Below are 24,483 nucleotides of genomic sequence, written 5' to 3' on the forward strand. Positions count from 1 at the left end.
CATCTACTTTGGAAGTAGCATCTGGGAAAGTTTAATAAAGACAGCATGTATGAAGTAACTGCCTCTAGATGGTAGCAAAGTTAAATGTTTCTTAGGTTTCAATATATACTCATTCATTTCATCCTCAGTAAATTCCATGATGTTAAATTAAGGAAACTTAATAGGACAGCCTGACAATCTTTAAGAATTGCATCTCCCACGTGTCATTTTCTCTGTTCAGTGTGCCTGAGTCGGTGGAGTGGTGGGAAAAAGACTACTGTCTCAGCTTACCTTAAAGTAAACCTAACTTTTAAACAACAATAATCACTACAAACTACTAGATAGACAGATTAGGTTTTACTATTAAGAAAGGCACTTTTATCATCAGGACAAACTCATATAGCATTTCATTATTCCCAAGGGCTTTAGAATCAAATGACTCCTCCACTCCAAAAACCTGACCAAATGTAAAAACTGATACTGCCTTTATAGATAATCATTTAGCAAAACCCATTACAAGTCAGTAAGGGAACAGCTATTCATAATTTCCCAGCCCATTAATCACCAGGTTTCAAGCCTTAAGGGCTCACAGTTACCAGTGATACTGTGAATAGCACAGTGAAAAAAGGTGTCAGGGTTTAGCATGCGAGTGAGGGTCAGACCTCCGAAGCAATCTGCAGTAATTCCAGTAATTCCAGATGACTGCTGTCCAAACTGAGCAGCACTGGGATAATCAACACAGTGTGATATTGGAACAAGGACAGACATATAACTCAGTGGACGAGAACTGAGAGTCTAGAAGTAAACCCATACATCTACGGTCAACTTATTTTCCACAAGGGTGCCAAGACCATACAGTGGATAAAGAATAGTCTTTTCAACAAAGAATTCTTGGACCACTGGATAGCCACATGCAAAAGAATAGAGTTGGACACCTATGTCACACCACAGACAAAAACGAATTAAAACGCAAAAGGGAGGGGATATGGGAACATATGTATATGTATAACTGATTAAATTTGTTAAATAAAAAAAAATAATTAAAAAAAAAACTGGGTGAACCAAATGGTATGTGTATTATTATACAACTCAATAAGGCTGTTTTTAAAAAACAAAACAAAACAAACACTTATACACAGAGCACCACAACGCACTAAAAGAGATCAAAATCTTATACAGATGTTTACATTTGGCCACTGAAATCTCTAAGAAGATTGGAAAAGTAGGACAAAGGCAAGGCATCAATTTTCGTCCTGTACAGCTGTCTGGCCTGCAAGTTACTGCTGTAGTCTTTGCTATTCTTTACTTGGAGGAAACAAAAACATGTTAGAGGACAGCTTCAGAATGACTACAGAGTGTTTTAAGTCTAATGCATGGGCGCTCAGAGGAGTTTATTGAATGGAAATGAAAAAGTATCAAAATCTAACCCAATAAATGAGAAAAAAAAGAGAGTCAAGGATGGAAAGTGGTCAGTCAACTGTGGCTTAGGGAGACAACTTTTAAAAGAGCGTGATGAAAGAAGGATGGGAGAACAAATGAATGAATGAATAGATATGTACAAAGGTTCAATTAATTTAAAAAGCCAAAATTTTTTGAAGTCATGGCTATATACTGCCTCAGCAGTAAAGTCTCACTGGAGTTCCTGAAGGTAAGAATTTCTAAGATCTCAAGGGGATGGAATTCAGATGAAGTAGCAGTAGGGAGAGGTAAAATTCTGTGGTAAAGGAACAAAAACAAGGAAGAACAGTCAGCTTATCTTTTTAACTAAATGGGAATGAAGAAGGTAATGTGGCCATTGATGTGATTAAGCCCAGCAGAAGCTACGTTTAGAACAGGCTTTTTCATGATGGATTTTTTTTTTTTGGTTAGTTTCTTTTTTTTTAATTTTTTAATTTTTAATTTATTTAAAAAAATTTATTGGAGTATAGTTGATTTACAATGTTGTGCTAGTTTCAGGTATACAGCAAAGTGAATCAGTTTTACATATACATATATCCACTTTTTTAGATTCTTTTCCCATATATGAAGTACAAGGGGATGAGTTAGCCAAACACATAGAATGCTTTTTTCTTACTTTTCCAAAATTCTATTCACTATCTAACTGCTATTATAAATTTCAGATGTTCAATGACAGTATCTAGAACTAAATCCAAAAACCAACACAGTTTTTATTTAAAAATATACGAGCTGAGGAGAGCTTTATTGTTTCATTTTTATAGAATAATTGCACTTAGGTTTTTCAGCAGGATACAAATGTAACCTTTAGTCCTACAGTGTTTTTCTTTTTTTAAATGACATTATCTTATAGTCTCACTTTAATTTACCCTAAATTAAATTTTCTACATTAAGGCTAACCAATCATATTGAAAAAGAACACAAAAGGTTTGACTTTCAAGACCTGAAAGTCTATATACTATCTGATAGTCTTTTTTAACTTAGCAAGTAGCTGGTGTTCAGTCTCAAAATTATTCAAACTTTTTTAGAGAAGCCACAAAGCATTTTATAGTATACTTCATGACATAGTAAGTTAAAAAACTAAAGCATGTTAACTAAATTACCTGAAATTTTCTTCAGAAAATGATTTAAAATTAAATTCAGCAGAATAAGGGAAGAGGATCAAAAGCAGTGTGCTTTAGTTTATATTTAATAGTTTATTTTCATTTATCATATGAATTTTAAACATAATTCAAAAAGACTACAATGAAGTCTAAAAAATACTCTAAAATGAAAATGTTATTATGGAATTTAGATGTATACTTTGAAGCATATTAAGATTAAAAATGTATTTTTGAAAAAGCTTTATCTGGCTTTGAAGCCACACTAATAAATGATTCATCAATACTGTTTTCATATCTAGTAATAACAGTCCATGTCAGAGCTCACACTAGCTGATACCTTGATGATGTTAATAATGAACCAGGCAATTACTCTATGCATTACCTTCGTCGGTTGAGACTCATCACAATCCTGGGAACTACATACAAATTTTATTCGATTGACAGATAAAAACCTGAGGCACACAGAATTTGAAAAGTGTGCCAAATTCACACAGTTAAGACTGAAGCCAAATTCCATCTTATTGCCACTCAGCCATTATACTTTTCTGTCTCTACATGGAAAGTGGCCAGTCACCTGTGGCCTGGGGAGACAACTTAAAACAGGATGATGAAAGAAGGATGGAAGAACTGGTGAATGAATGGACAGGTAAGTGCCCTGACTCAAGTACCTTTACCAAAGTAAAGATCAATCTCTTACTTTCTTTTTCTAATTTTAAGGAATCAAAATAGCTTTATAATCCAATTTTCTAGGGTCATCCATTTTATTTGGTCAGAGCAAGTATTAAGAAGAACTAATTTTTGTAATCAAGTAGCCATTAAGGCAGTATAGGTGGTACAAAACTATAACTTGCATTCTGGATTCCTGGTTCTCCCCCTCTTTAGGTTTGTGACCTCAGGCAACTAATAATCTTTCTGTGACTTAACTTCCTCATCTGGAAGGATAACAACTACTAATAATAAAGCCATGGTGGGGTTCATGTGGGAGAACACAGAAAACATGGGACACATAGTAGTTGCTCACAAAACATTAGTCCCAACTAAGTACGCTCAAAGGCTATAATCAAAACATACACCAACTGCAGCTGAATGAACCATAAAGAAGTTGTCATAAAAAGATTCTTTTGGTTTTCTGAACCACAAACTTTCATGTCCCATAACAGACTTCTGAGACACTGGGGTTAAACTCTCTTAGGTAGGTTGGTCATGTTCAGCTACTTCTCAAGCTTTTTCTCCTAATCCCTCAAAATTCTCAGAAACTCCGGGCAACTCTGAGAAGTAGGAGGATCTTACGGTCAAGAGTCAGGAGATGATGTTTCTCTCTTGCTGATCTCATTTCCCCCATTACAGACCTGAACTCAAATATCTTTTTGGCAAATCTGAAAGGTTACAGCTAGGACTGCTGGACAGAAATATAATGTGAACCACAAATGCAAACCAATGTGAAATTTTTAACTTTCTGGTAGTCACAAGAAATTTAAACCAAGTGAACTTTAATATTTTGATACAATGTATTCAAAAGATTATCATTTCAACATGTAATCAATATAGAAGAGGTTTTAATGATATTTCAAATGCTTTTCTAAAATTTTTTGTACTAAAGCCTTTTCAATCTAGTATCTATTTCACACGTGGAGCACATCTTAATCTACACTAGTCTCATTTCAAGGGTTTGATAAACACACACAAATAGTTGCTACCATACTGGGTAGTATGGGTCTGAAATCATGAGTTAGCTACCATCATTTTCTAAATAAAATATGATAGATAAACAGAGGGGGGAAAAGGCCATTAAAATCATAGAGCTAATGGAGAACTGAGTTTAAATAGCTGGCTTTCTGTATACTTCAAAAATAATTTATAAAAAATATATAAATGACCCCTCTTTTTTCCTTGTATTAGACCTAGATTCTCCTTAGAGTAATGACACTGTAGAAACATCTATTCCTAATATTATCTGAATATTCTGTAGAAGTTTTATCATAAGTACAAATTGACCCTTAAACAATTTGGGAATTAAGGATGCCTACACACACACACACACACACACACACACAACCTTTGCAACTCTGTATATAACTTTACAGTCCTGCCTTGGTACGTTCTGCATCTTCAGACTCAACCAACCAGCAGATTGTGTAGTACTGCGGTATTTACTGAAAAACATCCAAATATAAGTGGGATCCACAAAGTTAAACTCATGTTGTTCAAAGATCAACTGTTGTAGGATCTTGATATTAATTGAAACAATGTAAAATCATCTCAAATGATCATCACAAAGTAAGAATATTATTTAATGGGAATCACCAGGACTATTTATATTTTCTACTTGATATCATACAATCTGTATGAGATTAGTTGCATCCCTAAAGTATTTTGCTTTACTCTAATGCATAAATCTCAGCTAAACTAGCATAGACTGCTTCATTTCTGCAGTATAAAATTTTATGCAATAGGAATTGGATTTCTGCAGAAAAAACCCTGCAAAGATATTAAAGTATCCTCATGTTCTTTTATGTTTATAGCTCCTCCAGGCTTTGTTTTTGAAATTTTGAAAGCCTTTTTCCTGCAAATTGATTTGTAAATGCATAACCTAAAGAGCACCATGACCATGTTCTATTGCTCCCGTTTCTATTCTTCTCAACATTGGGGTGGAAATTAAGTAAAACCCCGTGGATGAGACTTTGCGGCTGGAAATGAGAAGGAGACTAAACTGACAGTACTATTTGGTTTGGCCAGACATTCTAATAGGAAAAATCCAGCAGCCAGGAAAATATTTTGGAAGAAGGACAAATTTAACATTGACCTTGATTGTGGTGTCAACAGAAAGGCATGCATTACAGAAGACTTATCAGACCATCCCAGTTCGGGATACAGTAGAGGGAGAGAAGAAAACACATTTCAATTGAAGGATAATTTCCATTTCTCTTCCTATATTATCACAGGAATTCATAAATTCTTATCATTACTTCTGTGACCTATGAGCAAACAATTTTACAACCTTTTCTTTATATACCTGATGTCACCTTACAGAATGGTCTAGTTCACTGTTCCCAGACAGGATGGGCTATAAAAGAGGCTCAGATGGGGAAATAGGCTACCTGCATACCTCTCCAGAGACAGACAGGTACTACAGATATAAAAGGATTATTCTAGGTGCAAGGAAGAACCACAGAGAAGATGACCACAGTATCTGAAGGGAATGGGAACAGGTAATGAAGGAGTATGAAGGAAAACCATCAGAATTAATGGGGGCATTCTAACAAAGAGCTAAAAGTCAGAAATTCCAAGAGGCAGGCCATAAGGAGGAAGTTTGCCAGCAAGCAGAGAGGCTTCAAAAACCATGATAGACTTCAGAGACAGAACTTATTACTCCATGAGAAGGGGAGTAGGAATTTTAAGCATTAGTCATCTTCGTTGACTAGGGCTTATTAGGCTGACCAGTTGTCCATGAACCCCAGATGAGTTTCGGACAGCCCCCCAAAAAATTTTAATCAGATCCTCAAAGCATATGCTAAATAAGAGGTTATCAATTCACCCTAAGGGGTTTAAGGACTTAGCTCTTTGGCAAACAGAACTTGGAGTCAAGGCTGTCATCCCAAATAAAGGGTTAAAGTTAAATCCCTGAGCCTGTGGTGTGGCCTCTGGTTCCTTAAATCCTTCTAGCTGAAGGGCTCGCCTTAGAAACTTGCCAAGTGTTCAGTAGAAAGTCAGGTGGCTACAGCTGAAGGGAGAGGAGTGAAGCAGAGGTGCTGGGAGCCAGGCAGGGGCTGATGACTCTTCCCAGACTCTGCTCTGTCTCAGTTTCTCATCTTTAGGGAATCACTGATGGGTTTTCATCAGGAAATAAAATTTTCAAATATATTTTGAAATGGATCTTCCCTTCTCCATGTCACCTCCACTAAAATAGGAATAGGGTATTTTATTTCCCATTATAAATAGATTTTTTTATAAACTGACCTACGAAGAAAAGTATGGCTTAAATTATATATTTGATTTCTTACATATTTTATGATTGCTACTCCATCATCACATGGGAACTGAGCACTATCTTGGCTATAGAACTCACCCTTATTCATCATAGATGATACCTCATGAAGATGCCTACTCAGGCAATATGGTAACATATTAGGGTATTACTTGGGAAAAAAATGCTAAGAAAATGAAGCAAGCTTATAAAGACCAGCCACCTGTTCTTTTTCTATAATGCAGTTTACATTAGGGAATCCATTACTTTTTACACTGACTTAGGAAAATAAATGACTTCACTGGAAAGTCAGGCAGGTCCCAGCCTTGCAGGGAAGCAGGGTGGAACAAAGGAAGAAATACAGGCTTACCTCTTCTCCCTTCAACTAAAGGTTTGGTAAATGGGTCACTTTGGTGGTGAGGTATATTCCCTTAGGTATATGTAATATACACGTCTTAATTTTTAATTTTAGGTTTTTTAAATCAATAGGCTATTCTTAGAGCAGTTTTAGGTTTATAGAAAAATTGAGCAGAAATTATAGAATTCATAATATGTATAAAATAGATAACTAATAAGAGCCTCCCTTGGCCCCTACCCACACAGAGTTCCCATTGTTAACATCTTGCATCAGTGTGGTACATTGGTTACAAGTGATAACCCAATATTGACATATTATTATTAAAGTTCATAGTTTACATTACAGTTCACTCTTGGTATTGTACATGTTATGAGTTTTGACAAATGTATAATGAATAACATGTATCCACCATTACAGTGTCCTATAGATTAGTTTCATTGCCCTAAAGTGCTCTGTGTTCCACCTACTCACCCTCCCCCACTCCTCTCTCTCCTTTTATTTTTAAAAAACATAATTTTCAACAGAAAAAAATGCAAATTTTGTTTCAGAGATGTACTCTACCTACTATTTTATAGGGAAAATAAATCTTACCGGTTCGACAAATTCAAACTTCTTTTTTTCTTGAACCTCTTGAATTTTAAAGACATATTCTAGTGATGCCTCATAGAAGTTTTGATGCTCTCGGTCAATCTGTGTATCTGCCTAAAAAGCATAAAAAAGGCAAATCATGACACAGGGAGCGATTACTGAAGGTTCTCTGTTAGAGAGGAACTCAAATCCTGTTTTACTCTAAAATAATTTTTAAAAAATTAAGTCCTTCAAAAAGTTTGAATATAGCAATTATTATGTCTTGGGAATACAGAGGCTAGGAAAACACAGTCATTGCCCTCAAGAGCTTATAGTGTTTCGAATGGGAAGAAAAATGCACATACACACACACACAGAGCAAGCACACAACATTCATTAAAAATTTATTATAAAAGGGGCGTGTAAAAATATATGAAAATCTATGCGAATCACAAGAAAGAGACAAATTCTGGGAGAAAATGATGGTGTTCTGAGTTGAATCTTAAGATAAATAACTGGCCGTGAAGAGTCAAAGATAAAAACAAGGTCACTCCCATGAAAAAGTAAAAAGTCATGAAAGAGTCTGACAGAGTTTGCCTTCAGAGTAAGTAAATGGAAGGAAGGAGGGAGAAGCAAGGCTGCAATCACACTATAAAAGATCATGAAAACTGCATAATGTTTGGATTTAATTGAGGAAGAATCATCTGAGATTATTTTTGTATATGGTGTTAGGGAGTGTTCTAATTTCATTCTTTTACATGTAACTGTCCAGTTTTCCCAGCACCACTTATTGAAGAGGCTGTCTTTTCTCCACTGTATATTCTTGCCTCTTTTATGAAAAATAAGGTGACCATATGTGCATGGGTTTATCTCTGGGCTTTCTATCCTGTTCCATTGATCTATATTTCTGTTTTTGTGCCAGTCCCACACTGTCTTGATGACTGTAGCTTTGTAGTATAGTCTGAAGTTTGGGAGCCTGATTCCTCCAGCTTCATTTTTCTTTCTCAAGATTGCTTTGGCTATTTGGGGTCTTTTGTGTTTCCATACAAATTGTGAAATTTTCTGTTCTAGTTCTGTGAAAAATGCCATTGGTAGTTTGATAGGGATTGCATTGAATCTGTATATAGCTTTGAGTAGTATACACCACCAAATGTAAAATAGATAGCTATTGGGAAGCAGCCACATAGCACAGGGAGATCAGCTTGGTGCTTTGTGACCAGCTAGATGGGTGGGACAGGGAGGATGGGAGGGAGATGCAAGAGGGAGGAGATATGGGGATATATGTATACTTATAGCTGATTCACTTTGTTATAAAGCAGAAACTAACATACCATTGTAAAGCAATTATACTCCAATAAAGATGTTAAAAAAATCATCTGAGAATATTAAACAGCAGAGCCACATATTAGGTAAACTCTTACAGAGATAATAGTGGTAACAGAGCCCCCAAATGCAAAGGTTCTAAGCAATGAATCATGCTCCATCAATACCATGCACATTCTCTTCCCACTTCTATGCCCACCATCGTCCTTGTATGTTGTCTTTAAAACTGACTTTGGTTTAGTAGGGAGGCATGATTTTACTTTCGTTGCCCAGCTACACACTCCTCATTGCCAGCTGAGATTACTAAAAGCAGATGAAAAGAATGGCCTTTCTGGAATACCAAGTATCTGCCAACAACAACTTGGAAATAGGACATTGTTTTGTAGCCATCTTACAATGATAATTTAACAAACAAAAGCTTAAAGAAAGATAAAATTAGGATTTCTGGCTTAGCATAGCATCTTAAAACTTCATTTGAAAGAAAGACCTTTAAAAATAATTATATATACTTACTACTTGCTATGCAATTATTTATATAATTTAAAATGGCCCAATATTATAAGCAACTCAGTAGGGATTTTTAAACTTGAGAATTTCAAGTTTATAAACTAATATATGAGAAGAACACATAAATCAGGTAAGAAATTTGGACCAGAAGCTTCTCAGCACCCAAAGTCATTATTCCACACAAATCATATATATTTTCTTTTTACCATTGCTTAGAGGAAAACACTATGTATAGAACAAATGGTAAGGGGGTACAGGTGGTGGTATGCTAATAAATGTTTAAAAATTGGCTCTCTTGTAGGTGGGGGAGGATGTCTGATTTGCAGTATTTGCTGTTTTCTGTGGTAAAATATTCCCAAAAGAGCCAGTTCCAAATCACAAACACAACATCACTGAACGAGTGACGAGAAAGAGATGAAAAAGTCAGCTCTCCAAGAGAAAGCTTCAGTACACCATTGGGTGTAAAGGATGCAAGAATAATTTCAGTCTCAGAGATAATAGTCTATTCTACAAGTTATTTCTGAAGCTTTCATTTACTTTAAAAGATAGTCTTTGTGTCAACTAGCACACAGGAACAAACTAGAATGTTGAGACATCTTGGAGCCTAAAATGATTATTTCTGGTCAAGAAAGCTGTGCAGAAAAAGTTAGCAGAGCAGGCATGAATACTATCCACTGAAAGGCCTCCTTACAAGGTTGGCTCTTGCCTGGCATATGGGAATGTGGATTTTGGGAGGGTTCCCACCAGCCTAACTGATAAGAGTAGTTCACTATGCTGAAACTGTGCAAACAGTATGGTTTATTTGGAACACCTGCTTTCTTTCTGGGAGTCTGGAATTTGGGTACATGACGAGCAGAGGGTGCCTATATGACCAGCCCTCAATAAAGACCATGGGCACTCAGTCTATGAGTTTCTAGTAGACTACATTTCACACATGTTGTCACAACTCATTGCTGGGGGAATTAAGTCTTATGTGTCTCCACTGGGAGAGGATTCTTGGAATTTTGTGCCTGGTTTCCCCTAGACTTCAACAACTAAATTCAATATACCGAATCTGCTTTGCAAGGTCAGCTAGAATGCACAGTGCTAAAAGAATACAATAGCTTAATTCTTTTCTTCCGTACAAGATTTAGAAAGACATTCTTTTACCTCAGATGAATTCCTTTAGTACTCAAGCTCATAGTGCGTAGCAGATACTTACTTACATACCCACTAGCAGCTGTCATGTATTTTGTACTGGAGAAGTAGAATAACTATGTAATTTATTGTCTAAACTTTTAAAACTGAAAGGGAGTAGTAATTATTCCAGAACAACAGGTATAAGCTGTTATTTATGTGGCAAAGGCATTCTAGTAAGAAACCAAGTTAATTACATAAGAAAACCACATAGTTCTGCAGGTACCTAACTTCTTCCCCAACCACAATAAGCTGTCTCAATTCAAAAATAGAGGAAAAAGGCTCAGGTGATACTTGTTGAATCGTTCCCAGAGGAGAAAGGTTTTAGGCTGGATGCTGAAGAATGGAGAGGTTAGACTACATGGAGATAAAAGAAGAGTTTCGGTGAGGGAATAAAGTCAGGAGAAGTTATGTTTCGGTAGGTAGATTGAAAGGGTTGGTTTGAAACAGTCAGAAATGAGAATTGAGGCAAAATAGGGAGAATGAGTGCAAATGTCATCCTATAAACCATGCAAAAGCTTGAGGAGGGTGTGGACAAGATCAGAGGTGAACTTCAAGAAGATTAAAGTGAGGACAGGGTAGAACGTGTTGATTCAATGGTAAAGCTGGGTGCATGTGAGTATAAGGAGAGCTCTTATTTGATAAGAGTAAAGGTGTTTGGTATATCCTAGAAAGAGAAGTTGAAGGATGTGGGTGTGAGAAGCAAGGGGGAAAAGAAAAGTCAAAGATAATTTTGACGCAAGAAATAATACCAGCATTAACAGAATTAAAGAAGTGAGAAGCAAATTTGAGAAAATGTGTGAGATTTCACATGTGTCACTAAGGTGTTGTAGTCTGAAGTCCTGGTAACCAGTCAGTGGAAGTGCAAAGGTGATCAGGTATGATGGTGGGAGATACTCGCCGAGATGTTACAGACAATAGGGAAGGAGCAGAACTAGTAGGGACACAAACTGAAGGATAAGAATAGAGCTATAAGGTAGAACCGGAGGGATTCCCTTCACTCAGGAAGTGGGAAGAAGAGGAACATTTGGAAGTGTATTTAGTGACAGATGGAAACCCAAACTCTGGGTTCCTAAAAGGAATCCCTTTACTTTTTTCATAACTATAAAAGTAATACATATTCCTTACTATATGTTTATTCATTGTTCATTATTATAACAGGAAAATGTAAAGAAAATAAAAATTGCAGCCCCACTATCAATATTTTGATGTGTAACATGCACACAAACACAAACTTACTTTAAAAAACCTAAATAATAGTGTACATCCTGATTTAAATCCTGTTTGTTTTTTTTCCTCTTAGGCCAAAAAATATTTCCAAATGTCTTTAAATGATTTTCCAAATAAAACTTTTCACAGCCATATCAATTCCATTTTTGGCCAAGCTATATTTGTATATTTATCCCAATCACTCTTTTGTACCATTTCAGATGTTTTTTAAATTTGCATTGTGAGTAACTCTTGGATCAACATATTTATACAATTTATTTTTATGCTTATTTCTGATCATTTCTTTAGGGCAAGTTTCTATCAATAAAATCACTTCAACTATCTTGTACATGTAACATTGATTGAAATATGATATTAAATTTACCTCAAAAGTTATTGACTGATTTCATATTACCACCAGAAAAGCAAACGTGTGCTCAGTTTCCCATACCTTCACTAACAATGGACATTAAATTTTAAGAAAATAAAATAACATGCTGCTACTATTATTAAATTGCACTTTTAAATAAATGTGACATTGAAACTTACAATATTCATTATGGTTTATATTTCTTCTTTGATGCAGTGCCCTTTCATATTCTTACCCCATTTTTCCCACTAAAGTCTTTATCTTTTTCACATTGATTTGCAAACACATCTTATATATAAGAGATGGTTATCCTGTGTCATATATTGTATAAATTTCCTAACACTTTGCCTTTAATTTGATTGAATTTTTTTTGAAATAGATTACTTTCATGCATTCTGGTCTTTCTACATTTCCTTTATGATCTCTTCCTCTTATTTTATGCTTAGAAAGAAATTATCCATTCACATATCAAATATTACTTCTTTTCACCTACTGTAAAGCCCATAATTATTATTATTTTTTTTTTTGGTGGTACACAGGCCTCTCACTGCTGTGGCCTCTCCCGTTGTGGAGCACAGGCTCCGGATGCGCAGGCTCAGTGGTCATGGCTCACAGGCCCAGCCGCTCCACGGCATGTGGGATCTTCCCGGACCGGGGCACGAACCCGTGTCCCTTGCATCAGCAGGCGGACTCTCAACCACTGCGCCACCAGGGAAGCCCCTAAAGCCCATAATTTTGACGAGTCTGTTTCCAATTCTGTTTACTCCAGTGGTCCATCTAGTTGATGGCCTTGGAGCTTTACCAACACAAGCTGACCCCTAATTCAGTCCTGGTAATGTGCAGTCACTTATTTTCCATGAGCAAAATGAACAAAGAGTCAGCTGTGCCAGTGAGAAGGCACAGAGGGGTCTTTCTGAGAACTTAATAGGCTTGGTGCTGACAGAAGGACCGGAGCTGCTCTGGAAGGGAACAAATGACTTTTAATGCCACGTTACAGAATTCAATACGTGTGTGGCAACATCACCCTATAACTGGTTTGACTCCTGGAAGGGCAGAGGAATAAATAAAAGGCAAGCTACATTTTTCCTTGTCTACATTATATGCTCTGAGGAGTTTCTCTGCACAATATCTGTGTTGTATTCCATTGCGGGCTGTGCCTCCTGGAAAAAAAGTGTATGTGTCGTGGGGGGCAAGTGGAGGATGTTACTAACCGTGTTATGTTTTTCTATGTTTTTCTAAATACAAAACCAGAATGAATATTCTATCATAGCTCAAGGGATTGAGGGCAACTAACAAGTATTAAATATTGAGGTAGGTTGTCAGGGAAAATTAAAGCATAAACTCTAGAGGACTTGAAAATTATGATAAAGTTAACATTTTCTTGATGGTTTAAGCAATGTCTTATCTAAGGGTGGCCTCTCATACTAACCAGGAACCTGATAACCCTTTGGAGACTCTAAAAACTACCCTTGATTTTGAGGCAGTTGATTTTTTTAAAATTAATTTTTATTGGAGTATAGTTGCTTTACAATTTGGTGTTAGCTTCTACTGCACAGCCAAGTGAATCAGCCATACATACACATATATCCCCTCTCTTTTGGATTTTCCTCCCATTTAGGTCACCACAGTGCACTAGGTAGAGTTCCCTGTGCCATACAGTATGTTCCCCTCAGTTGTCTATTTTATATATAGTATCAATAGTGCATATGTGTCAATCCCAGCCTCCCAATTCCTCCCACCCCACCCTTTTCTCCCTTGGAATCCATACATTTGTTCTCTACGTCTGTGTCTCCATTTCTGCTTCGCAAATAAGGTCACCTATACTATTTTTCTAGATCCCACAGATATGCGTTAATATATGATATTTGTTTTTCTCTTTCTGACTTAACTTCACTCTGAATGACACTCTCTAGGTCCATCCACATCTCTACAAACGACCCAATTTTGTTCCTTTTTTATGGCTGAGTAATATTCCATTGTATATATGTACCACAACTTCTTTATCCATTCCTCTGTTGATGGACATTTAGATGGCTTCCATGTCCTGGTTATTGTAAATAGTGATGCTATGAACGCTGGGCTGCATGTGTCTTTTTGAATTATGGTTTTCTCTGGGTATATGCCCAGTAGTGGGATTGCTGGGTGGTAAGGTAGTTCTATTTTTAGTTTTTTAAGGAATGTCCATACTGTTTTCCATAGTGGCTGTATCAATTTACATTCACAACAAGAGTGCAAAAGGGTTCCCTTTTCTCCACACCCTCTCCAGCATTTACTGTTTGTAGATTTTTTGATAATGGCCATTCTTACCAGTATGAGGTGATACCACCTTGTAGTTTTGATTTGCATTTCATTAATCATTAGTGATGTCAAGTATCTTTTCATGTGCCTCTTGGCCATCTGTTTTCTTCTTTGGAGGAATGTCTATTTAGGTCTTCCACCCATTTTCTGATTGGGTTTTTTGCTTTTTTGATATTGAGCTGCATGAGCTGTTTGTATATTTTGGAGATTAATTCTTTTTTTTTTTAACATCTTCATTGGAGTATAATTGCTTTACAATGGTGTGTTAGTTTCTGCTTTATAACAAAGTGAATCAGCTATATGTATACATATATCCCCATACCTCCTCCCTCTTGCGCCTCCCTCCCACCACCCCATCCCTCCCCTCTAGGTGGTCACAAAGCACAAAGCTGAGCTCCCTGTGCTATGTGGCTGATCCCCGCTAGCTATCTATTTTACATTTGGTAGTGTATATATGTCAATGCTACTCTCTCACTTCGTCCCAGCTTACCCTTCCCCATCCGCCTCTCCTCAAGTCCATGCTCTACATCTGCATCTTTATTCCTGCCCTGCCCCTAGGTTCTTCAGAACCATTTTTGATTTTTTTAAGATTCCATATATATGTGTTAGCATACAGTATTTGTTTTTCTCTTTCTGGCTTACTTCACTCTGCATGACATACTCTAGGTCCATCCACCTCACTACAAAATACTCCATTTCATTTCTTTCTCTGGATGAGTAATATTCCATTGTATATACATGCCACATCTTCTTTATCCATTCATCTGTCAATGGACACTTAGGTTGCTTCCATGTCCTGGCTATTGTAAACAGAGCTGCAATGAACATTGTGGTACATGACTCTTTTTGAATTATGGTTTTCTCAAGGTATATGCCCAGTAGTGGGATTGCTGGGTCATATGGTAGTTCTGTTTTTAGTCTTTTAAGGAACCTCCATACTGTTCTCCATAGTGGCTGTATCAATTTACATTCCTACCAACAATGCAAGAGGGTTCCCTTTTCTCGACACTCTCTCAAGCATTTATTGTTTATAGATGTTTTGATATGGCCATTCTGACTGGTGTGAGGTGATACCTCATTGTAGTTTTGATTTTCATTTCTCTAATGATTAGTGATGTTGAGCATTCTTTCATGTGTTTGTTGGCAATCTGTGTATCTTCTTTAGAGAAGTGTCTATTTAGGTCTTCTACCCATTTTTGGATTGGGTTGTTTGTTTTTTCGATATTTAGTTGCATGAGCTGCTTGTACATTTTGGAAATTAATCCTCTGTGAGTTGTTTCATTTGCAAATATTTTCTCCCATTCTGAGGGTTGTCTCTTCGTCTTGTTTATGGTTTCCTTTGCTGTGCAAAAGCTTTTAAGTTTCATTAGGTCCATTTGTTTATTTTTGTTTTTATTTTCATTACTCTAGGAGGTTGGTCAAAAAAGATCTTGCTGTGATTTATGTCAAAGAGTGTTCTGAGGCAGTCGATTTTTAAAATGGTACTTGGTCATAGCCTTTGGTACATGATGGTGACAATTAGGGGAGCCCTTTCTACTTCATCTACATACCACATTCTCTCTTAGGTTTATTCTAACGCAATGTTTAAAGAGATATGTGAGCATTTAAGAAGTTTGGAATATGTGGACATAATATTAAATAACAACATAGTACTTCATAAGATTAAATATGTCCATGAAAATTAAAAATATAATCTTCCTTAATAACTGATTTTTCTCCATTTCACTTTAACCCCAAAACCTTTCCATAGGCCCACAGCTATATATTAAATTGTCCTATTTTAACAGCAGGTGTTAATAACAAGATATTCATTATAATGAACACATATTTAAATAATAAAACTTCCCAATGTTAAACATTTTTAAGTGAAGAAATTCAATTCACTCTAGGGGAACATAAGAGTATAGAAAAAAGGAATCAGAAGCAACCCTCCCATGCCTTTTGGACTACTGTTCCACTGCATTTGAACTCTAACTCATCAAGCATGCTTTATGGCTGAATATGGAGGTCAGGGAAAGAAGAATAGGAATAAGGAGGGCAGAGGACCAGACTGAACTTGAAAAACAGTTCAGGAAGGGAGGTGGCTTTGCTAGAGGATCAGGAGGAGGCATTTGAAAGAGGTTCCCCACCACAGTCCCTAGAAGTACAGAGAGGAGAGGAAGAAGAGATGAAAGGAGGCTCAGCACAGTACACGATTCCCTATGAAGGGCTGGAGAGCAGTGATGAGCTGTAGGGGAACTAGCTCAACAACTCCCAGCTCAGCTCTGAGACACACCACTGTACACTGGGGGAATGATGGATGGTGTGTCAAGATTTGGTTGCTGCCAAGATTAAAGACATGAGAGCCTTTTTTTAGAAAAACATATCCCATCACTATTCCTCAGTAAAAGGACTATTCGATTCGACTAATTATAGTTGAAACACTACCAATGAGAAGAAATTTTCAGAAAAAAGCAAGAAATGGATTCCTTATATGCATACACTGTACATGTCACTATATGCATATAAAGAATGTTGACTGTTGACTTGTTCTTTCAGAAAATTGACATAAAATAATGGAGATTTTAAAACATGTAGTTGTATATGTATCTTTTTTCCCCTTAATGCTGATGCAACACCTTAAAAACAGGTATTTTTAACTTAATATAAATACTATAACGTGAATTTGGTAGGTTCTGCTATTTAAAATATGCCCAACAAGAAGAAAAAGAAATACCCTTGTTTCACTCTTTCTCATTATTGAAGGAAATACTAATCTTTCTCTTAGAACTCTTAACATTAAATGTCACAAGCCATGTAAAATGCTCAGCACAGTGCCTGACTGTAGCAAGTGCTCAATTAACTTAAATATTCTTATTATCATTATTTTATTAAAGAGGAGCAGATTCTAAGATAATGTCTACTTTTCGAACTTTGGACTTCACATGACAATGCTAATGCCCTTTCCACATTTTATTTGGAAAAACTTACCTCCTGCAAATGAGACTCCTTTTTCTTTGCAGACAAATTTAAATGCTTGTCAAGAATAGAATAGTATTTTTCACTCTCCTTGTCAAATTTCTTCTTTCCATCCTAGGAGATCACAAACACAACAAAACATTCAAATTAGAGAATCAAGAAAACCTTGATTTCCACCATCCCTATCAAAAATCCACTGAAAATATTTAATAAAGATTTAGTGAGCTTCAACTATGTGCAAAGCTTGATGAAGTAGAGTAGGAAGAAGGATGTGAAACAAAATAATTTGAGTATGTATTCTGCTCTCAAAGAAGTTCATGAAACTATAGTATGGAGGGGGCAGGCTGCCTACAGTAGAATCCCTTTGAACACATTATAACTGATTCTCAACAAGAAATTCTGACCTGTGATAGGACCAAGAGAAAACATCCCTTTTAGGCTCTTTGGTGATTCAGATGAGTTAATATACAACCAGTTTAGATAACCACTTGCACACTCTTCTCAAGGAATCATATTTCCCAGACACAAAAAAGATGCCTCTTACTGAGCTCTGCCCACCAGAGCAACAGTCAGCTCTACCCACCACAAGTCCCTCTCATCAGGAAACTTACACAAGCATCTTAGATAGCCTCATCCCCCAGAGGACAGACAGCAGAAGCAAGAAGAATTACAATCCTACAGCCTGTGGAACAAAAACCACATTCATAGAAAGATAGACAAGATGAAAAGGCAGAGGGCTATGTATCAGATGAAAGAACAAGATAAAACCCAGAAAAAAAAACTAAATGAAGTGGAGATAGGCAACCTTCCAGAAAAAGAATTCAGAATAATGACAGTGAAGATGATCCAGGACCTCAGAGAAAGAATGGAGGCAAAGATCGAGAAGATGCAAGAAATGTTTAACAAAGATATAAATAAAATAAAGAACAGACAGAGATGAACAATACAATAACTGAAATGATAACTACACAAGAAGGAATCAATAGCAGAAGAACTGAGGCAGAAGAACAGATAAGTGACCTGGAAGACAGAATGGTGGAATTAACTGCTGTGGAACAGAATAAAGAAAAAAAGAATGAAAAGAAATGAAGACAGCCTAAGAGACCTCTGGGACAACATTAAACGCAACAACATTCACATTATAGCGGTCCCAGAAGGAGAACAGAGAGAGAAAGGACCAGAGAAAATATTTGAAGAGATTATAGTCGAAAACTTCCCTAACGTGGGAAAGGAAATAGGCACCCAAGTCCAGGAAGCACAGCAAGTCCCATACAGGATAAACTCAAGAAGAAACATGCCGAGACACATAGTAATCAAATTGGCAAAAATTAAAGAAAAATTATTGAAAGCAGCAAGGGAAAAATGACAAATAATATACAAGGGAACTCCCATAAGGTTAACAGGTGATTTCCCAGCAGAAACTCTACAAGCCAGAAGGGAGTGGCATGATATACTTAAAGTGATGAAAGGGAAGAACGTACAACCAAGAGTACTCTACCTGGCAAGGATCTCATTCAGATTCGAAGGCGAAATCAAAAGCTTTTCAGACAAGCAAAAGCTAAGAGAATTCAGCACCACCAAACCAGCTCTATAACAAATGCTAAAGAAACTTCTTTAAGTGGGAAACACAAGAGAAGAAAAGGACCTACAAAAACAAACTGAAAATAATTAAGAAAATGGTCATAGGAACATACATATAAATAATTACCTTAAACATGAATGGATTAAAAGTTCCAACCAAAAGACACAGGCTTGCTGAATGGATACAAAAACAAGACCCATATATATGCTGTCTACAAGAGACCCACTTCAGACCTAGGGACACATACAGACTAAAAGTGAGGGAATGGAAAAAGATATTCCATGCAAATGGAAATCAAAAGAAAGCTGGAGTACCTATACTCATATCAGATAAAATAGACTTTAAAATAAACAATATTACAAGAGACAAGCAAGTACACTACATAATGATCAAGGGACCAATCCAAGAAGAAGATATAACAATTATAAATATATATGCACCCAGAATAGGAGCACCTCAGTACATAAGGCAACTACTAACAGCTATAAAAGAGGAAATCGACAGTAACACAATAATAGTGGGGGGGGGGCTTCCCTGGTGGCGCAGTGTTTGGGAGTCCGCCTGCCGATGCAGGGGACAAGGGTTCGTGCCCCGGTCTGGGAGGATCCCACATGCCGCAGAGTGGCTGGGCCCGTGAGCCATGGCTGCTGAGCCTGTGCGTCCGGAGCCTGCGCTCCGCAACGGGAGAGGCCACAACAGTGAGAGGCCCGCAAACTGCTAAAAAAAAAAATAAATAAATAAAAAAAAAATAATAGTGGGGGACTTTAACACCCCACTTACACCATTGGACAGATCATCCAAACAGAAAATTAATAAGGAAAGACAAGCTTTAAATGACACAATAGACCAGATAGATTTAATTGGTATTTATAGGACATTCCAGCACAAAACAACAGATTACACTTTCTTCTCAAGTGCACACGGAATGTTCTCCAGGATAGATCACATCTTTGGTCACAAATCAAGCCTCAGTAAATTTAAGAAACTTGAAATCATATCAAGCATCTTTTCTGACCACAATGCTATGAGATTAGAAATAAATTACAGGGAAAAAAAAGTAAAGAGCACAAACACATGGAGGTTAAAGAATACATTACTAAATAACCAAGAGGTCACTGAAGAAATCAAAGAGGAAACCAAAAAATACCTAGAGACAAATGACAATGAAAACACGATGATCCAAAACCTATGGGATTCAGCAAAAGCAGGTCTAAGAGGGAAGTTTATAGCTATAAAAGCCTACATCAAGAAACAAGAAACATCTTAAATAAACAATCTAACCTTACACCTAAAGGAACTAGAGAAAGAAGAACAAACAAAACCTAAAGTTAGCAGAAGGAAAGAAACCATAAAGATCAGAGCACAAATAAATGAAATAGAAACAAAGAAAACAATAGCAAAGATCAATAAACCTAAAAGCTGGTTCTTTGAGAAGATAAACAAAATTGATAAAACAATAGCCAGACTCATGAAGAAAAAGAGGGAGAGGACTCAAATTAATAAAATCAGAAATGAAAAAGGAGAAGTCACAACAGACACTGCAGAAATACAAAGCATCCTAAGAGACTACTACAAGCAACAGTATGCCAATAAAATGGACAACCTAGAAGAAATGGACAAATTCTTAGAAAGGTGTAACCTTCCAAGACTGAACTCGTAAGAAATAGAAAATATGAACAGACCAATCACAAGTAATGAAATTGAAACTGTGATTAAAAATCTTCCAACAAACAAAAGTCCAGGACTAGATGGCTTCACAGGTGAATTCTATCAAACATTTAGAGAAGAGCTAACACCTATCCTTCTCAAACTCTTCCAAAAAATTGCAGAGGAAGGAACACTCCCAAACTCATTCTATGAGGCCACCATCACCTGATACCAAAACCACACAAAGATACTACAAAAAAAGAAAATTACAGACCAATATCACTAATGAATATAGATGCAAAAATCCTCAACAAAATACTAGCAAACAGAATCCAACAACACATTAAAAGGATCATACACCATTATCAAGTGGGATTTATTCTAGGGATGCAAGGATTCTTCAATATATGCAAATCAATCAATGTGATACCCCATATTAACAAATTGAAGAAGAAAAACCATATGATCATCTCAATAGATGCAGAAAAAGCTTTTGACAAAATACAAAACCCATTTATGATAAAAACTCTCCAGAAAGTGGGCATAGAGGGAACCTACCTCAACATAAAAAAGGCCATATATGACAAACCCACAGCAAACATCATTCTCAATGGTGAAATACTGAGAGCATTTCCTCTAAAATCAGGAACAAGACAAGGATGTCCACTCTCACCACTATTATTCAACATAGTTTTGGAATTCCTAGCACGGCAATCAGAGAAGAAAAAGAAATAAAAGGAATACAAATTGGAAAAGAAGAAGTAAAACCATCACTGTTTGCAGATGACATGATACTATGCATAGAGAATCCTAAAAATGCCACCAGAAAATTACTAGAGCTAATCAATGAATTTGGCAAAGTAGCAGGATACAAAATTAATGCACAGAAATCTCTTGCATTCCTGTACAATAATGATGAAAAATCTGAAAGAGAAATTAAGGAAACACTCCCATTTACCATTGCAACAAAAAGAATAAAATACCTAGGAATAAACTTACCTAGGGAGACAAAAGACCTGTATGCAGAAAACTATAAGACACTGATGAAAGAAATTAAAGATGATACCAACAGATGGAGAGATATACTATGTTCTTGGATTGGTAGAATCAACATTGTGAAAATGACTATACCACCCAAAGCAATCTACAGATTCAATGCAATCCGTATCAAATTACCAATGGCATTTTTTACAGAGCTAGAACAAAAAATCTTAAAATTTGTATGGAGACACAAAAGACCCCGAATAGCCAAAGCAGTCTTGAGGGAAAAACACAGAGCTGGAGGAATCAGACTCCCTGACTTTGGACTATAGTACAATGCTACAGTAATCAAGACAATATGGTACTGGCACAAAAACAGAAACATAGATCAATGGAACAAGATAGAAAGCCCAGAGATAAACCCACGCACCTATGGTAAACTAATCTATGACAAAGGAGGCAAGGATATATAATGGAGAAAAGACAGTGTCTTCAATAAGTGTTGCTGGGAAAACTGGACAGCTTCATGTAAAAGAATGAAATTAGAACACTCCCTAACACCATACACAAAAATAAACTCAAAATGGATTAAAGACCTAAATGTAAGACTGGACACTATAAAACTCTTAGAGGAAAACATAGGAAGAACACTCTTTGACATAAATCACAGCAAGATTTTTTTTGACCCACCTCCTAGAGTAATGGAAATAAAAACAAAAATAAACAAATGGGACCTAATGAAACTTAAAAGCTTTTGCACAACAAAGGAAACCATAAACACGACGAAAAGACAACCCTCAGAACAGGAGAAAATATTTGCAAATGAATCAATGAACAAAGGATTAATCTCCAAAATATATAAACAGCTCATGCAGCTCAATATTAAAGAAACAAACAATGCAATCCAAAAATGGGCAAAAGACCTAAATAGACATTTCTCCAAAGAAGACATACAGATGGCCCAGAAGCACATGAAAAGCTGCTCAACATCACTAATTATTAGAGAAATGCAAATCAAAACTGCAATGAGGTATCACCTCGCACTAGTTAGAATGGGCATCATCAGAAAATCTACAAACAACAAATGCTGGAGAGGGTGTGGAAAAAGGGAACCCTCTTGCACTGTTGGTGGGGATGTAAATGGATACAGCCACTATGGAGAACAGTATGGAGGTTCCTTAAAAAACTAAAAATAGAATTACCATATGATCCAGCAATCCCACTACTGGGCATATACCCAGAGAAAACCATAATTTAAATAGACACATGCACCCCAATGTTCATTGCAGCACTATTTACAATAACCAGGTCATGGAAGCAACCTAAATGCCCATCGACAGATGAATGGATAAAGAAGTTGCGGTACATATATACAATGCAATATTACTCAACCATAAGAAAGAAGGAAATTGAGTCATTTTTTGAGACGTGATGGATCTAGAGATTGTCATACGCAGTGAAGTAAGTCAGAAAGAGAAAAACAAATATCGTATATTAACGCATGTATACAGAACCTAGAAAAATGGTATAGATGAACTGGTTTGCAGGGCAGAAGTTGAGACACAAATGTAGAGAACAAACGTATGGATACCAAGGGGGGAAAACCGCAGGGGCTTGGGTATGGTGGTGTTCTGAATTGGGTGATTGGGACTGACATGGATACACTAATGTGTATAAAATTGATGACTAATAAGAACCTGCTGTATAAAAAAATAAATTAAATAATATATATTAAAAAAAAGATGCCTGGTATTTCATACAACTCATTTTTGACAAGAAGGAAAATAGACCTTCAAAATCTGGTAACGTGAAATAATTAGAACAGTTCAGTCAAGTCAAAATGATTAGCAACGTCTGTGTCATATACTCAACAGAACTCTAATAGTTGACCTTTGCATATCCCTAAAATGACACTGTTCTGTAGGGGAGCTGTAACCAGGCTAGTCTTTTATGGAGGAGGAGGATACTTTACCTTTCATCCTCTGGCATACTTTTATAGAGATGCAAATGGAATAAAATCTTAAAGAAAACAGTACATGCCTGGGCATATAATCTTCTTCAACTATAAATATGTTTTCCACTAGGTATGTCTTTTCCATTCGTGGGTCCATATTAAATAAATACTAGGTGATATCACACTCATAAATTTTATTGCTAAAGAAGTACTATTATTTGCTTTTATTTCAGTGTCTCTTGAAGTGCAATAGCTAGACCACCTTAATCAGCGTCAAGTATTTTAAAGCTTATTAAAAATGTAGATTCTTATTTCCCTCATATAGAGATTCAGACATTGTTATTTTTAACAAGCTCTGTGATTATTATGCATAATGCTTTGCTTCATTATTTGCATATGTATTTGGAGGAGATTAATTAAAAATGATGGATGGATGGATGAGGAGAGGAGAGGAGAGGAGAGGAAGGGAGTTTGGGAGTAAGGGAAGAAGAAAGGAGAAGAGGCACAGGCCTCTGACTTGTCCTTCTGAGGACCCTGAGGGTGTCAGTTCCAGGTTAATACATCCACAGAATTCCATTTTGATCCACTGGCACTCTAAACTTTTTATCTCCTCAATTATATTTCCAGGAACCCATCATAACCTAGTTGCATAGATGGAACTTTAGAAACTTAACTGGTAAAATGGCATTAAATGGAAAGACCAAGTAGGCTTCTGCTGTAAAGGTTCTAGTCACTTTGGGACCTTGGAAGAAGTACTGGTATGTCTGTGCATTACAGTATTATACCTGTAAATGACGAGGGGGGGAATCAACATCTTCAAAGCATTTTTATTATTTAAGGAGAAAATGTGGCTCTACTAGAAGAAACAAAATTGAAAAATAAAAAGTGGCATTCCCATCCAAAAAAGGTCTTTTGAGTAACTCACACAACAAAATGTACAGGAGAGAACCCAAAAGAAAGCAGAGAAGTCCAAGGTTTAGGATGGGAGGAGCTTGTCCTGTCCACGGTTGAAACAGATACCTGGGTGAACATTCCATTGTTTGAGCAGTGGA

At 36.5% G+C, this 24,483-nt stretch overlaps 1 protein-coding gene across 3 annotated transcripts in view; it reads right to left on the bottom strand.

Moving 5' to 3' along the window:
• ARHGAP42 (Rho GTPase activating protein 42) overlaps window positions 1–24,483 on the bottom strand; it is a gene marked incomplete at both ends in the record, with an annotated part of 296,405 nt that overhangs the window by 61,499 nt on the left and 210,423 nt on the right. For 2 of the 3 annotated variants that reach the window (XM_079708719.1, XM_079708718.1), the window contains 2 exons: window positions 7,451–7,561; window positions 17,280–17,381. In XM_079708719.1, coding sequence (XP_079564845.1) covers window positions 7,451–7,561; window positions 17,280–17,381 — 213 coding nt within the window. The remainder of the gene's footprint in view (window positions 1–7,450; window positions 7,562–17,279; window positions 17,382–24,483) is intronic. The other variant, XM_079708720.1, reaches the window with a different exon arrangement.

This window comes from Hyperoodon ampullatus (genome assembly GCF_949752795.1).
Source record: "Hyperoodon ampullatus genome assembly, chromosome: 7".
NCBI lineage: Eukaryota > Metazoa > Chordata > Mammalia > Artiodactyla > Ziphiidae > Hyperoodon > Hyperoodon ampullatus.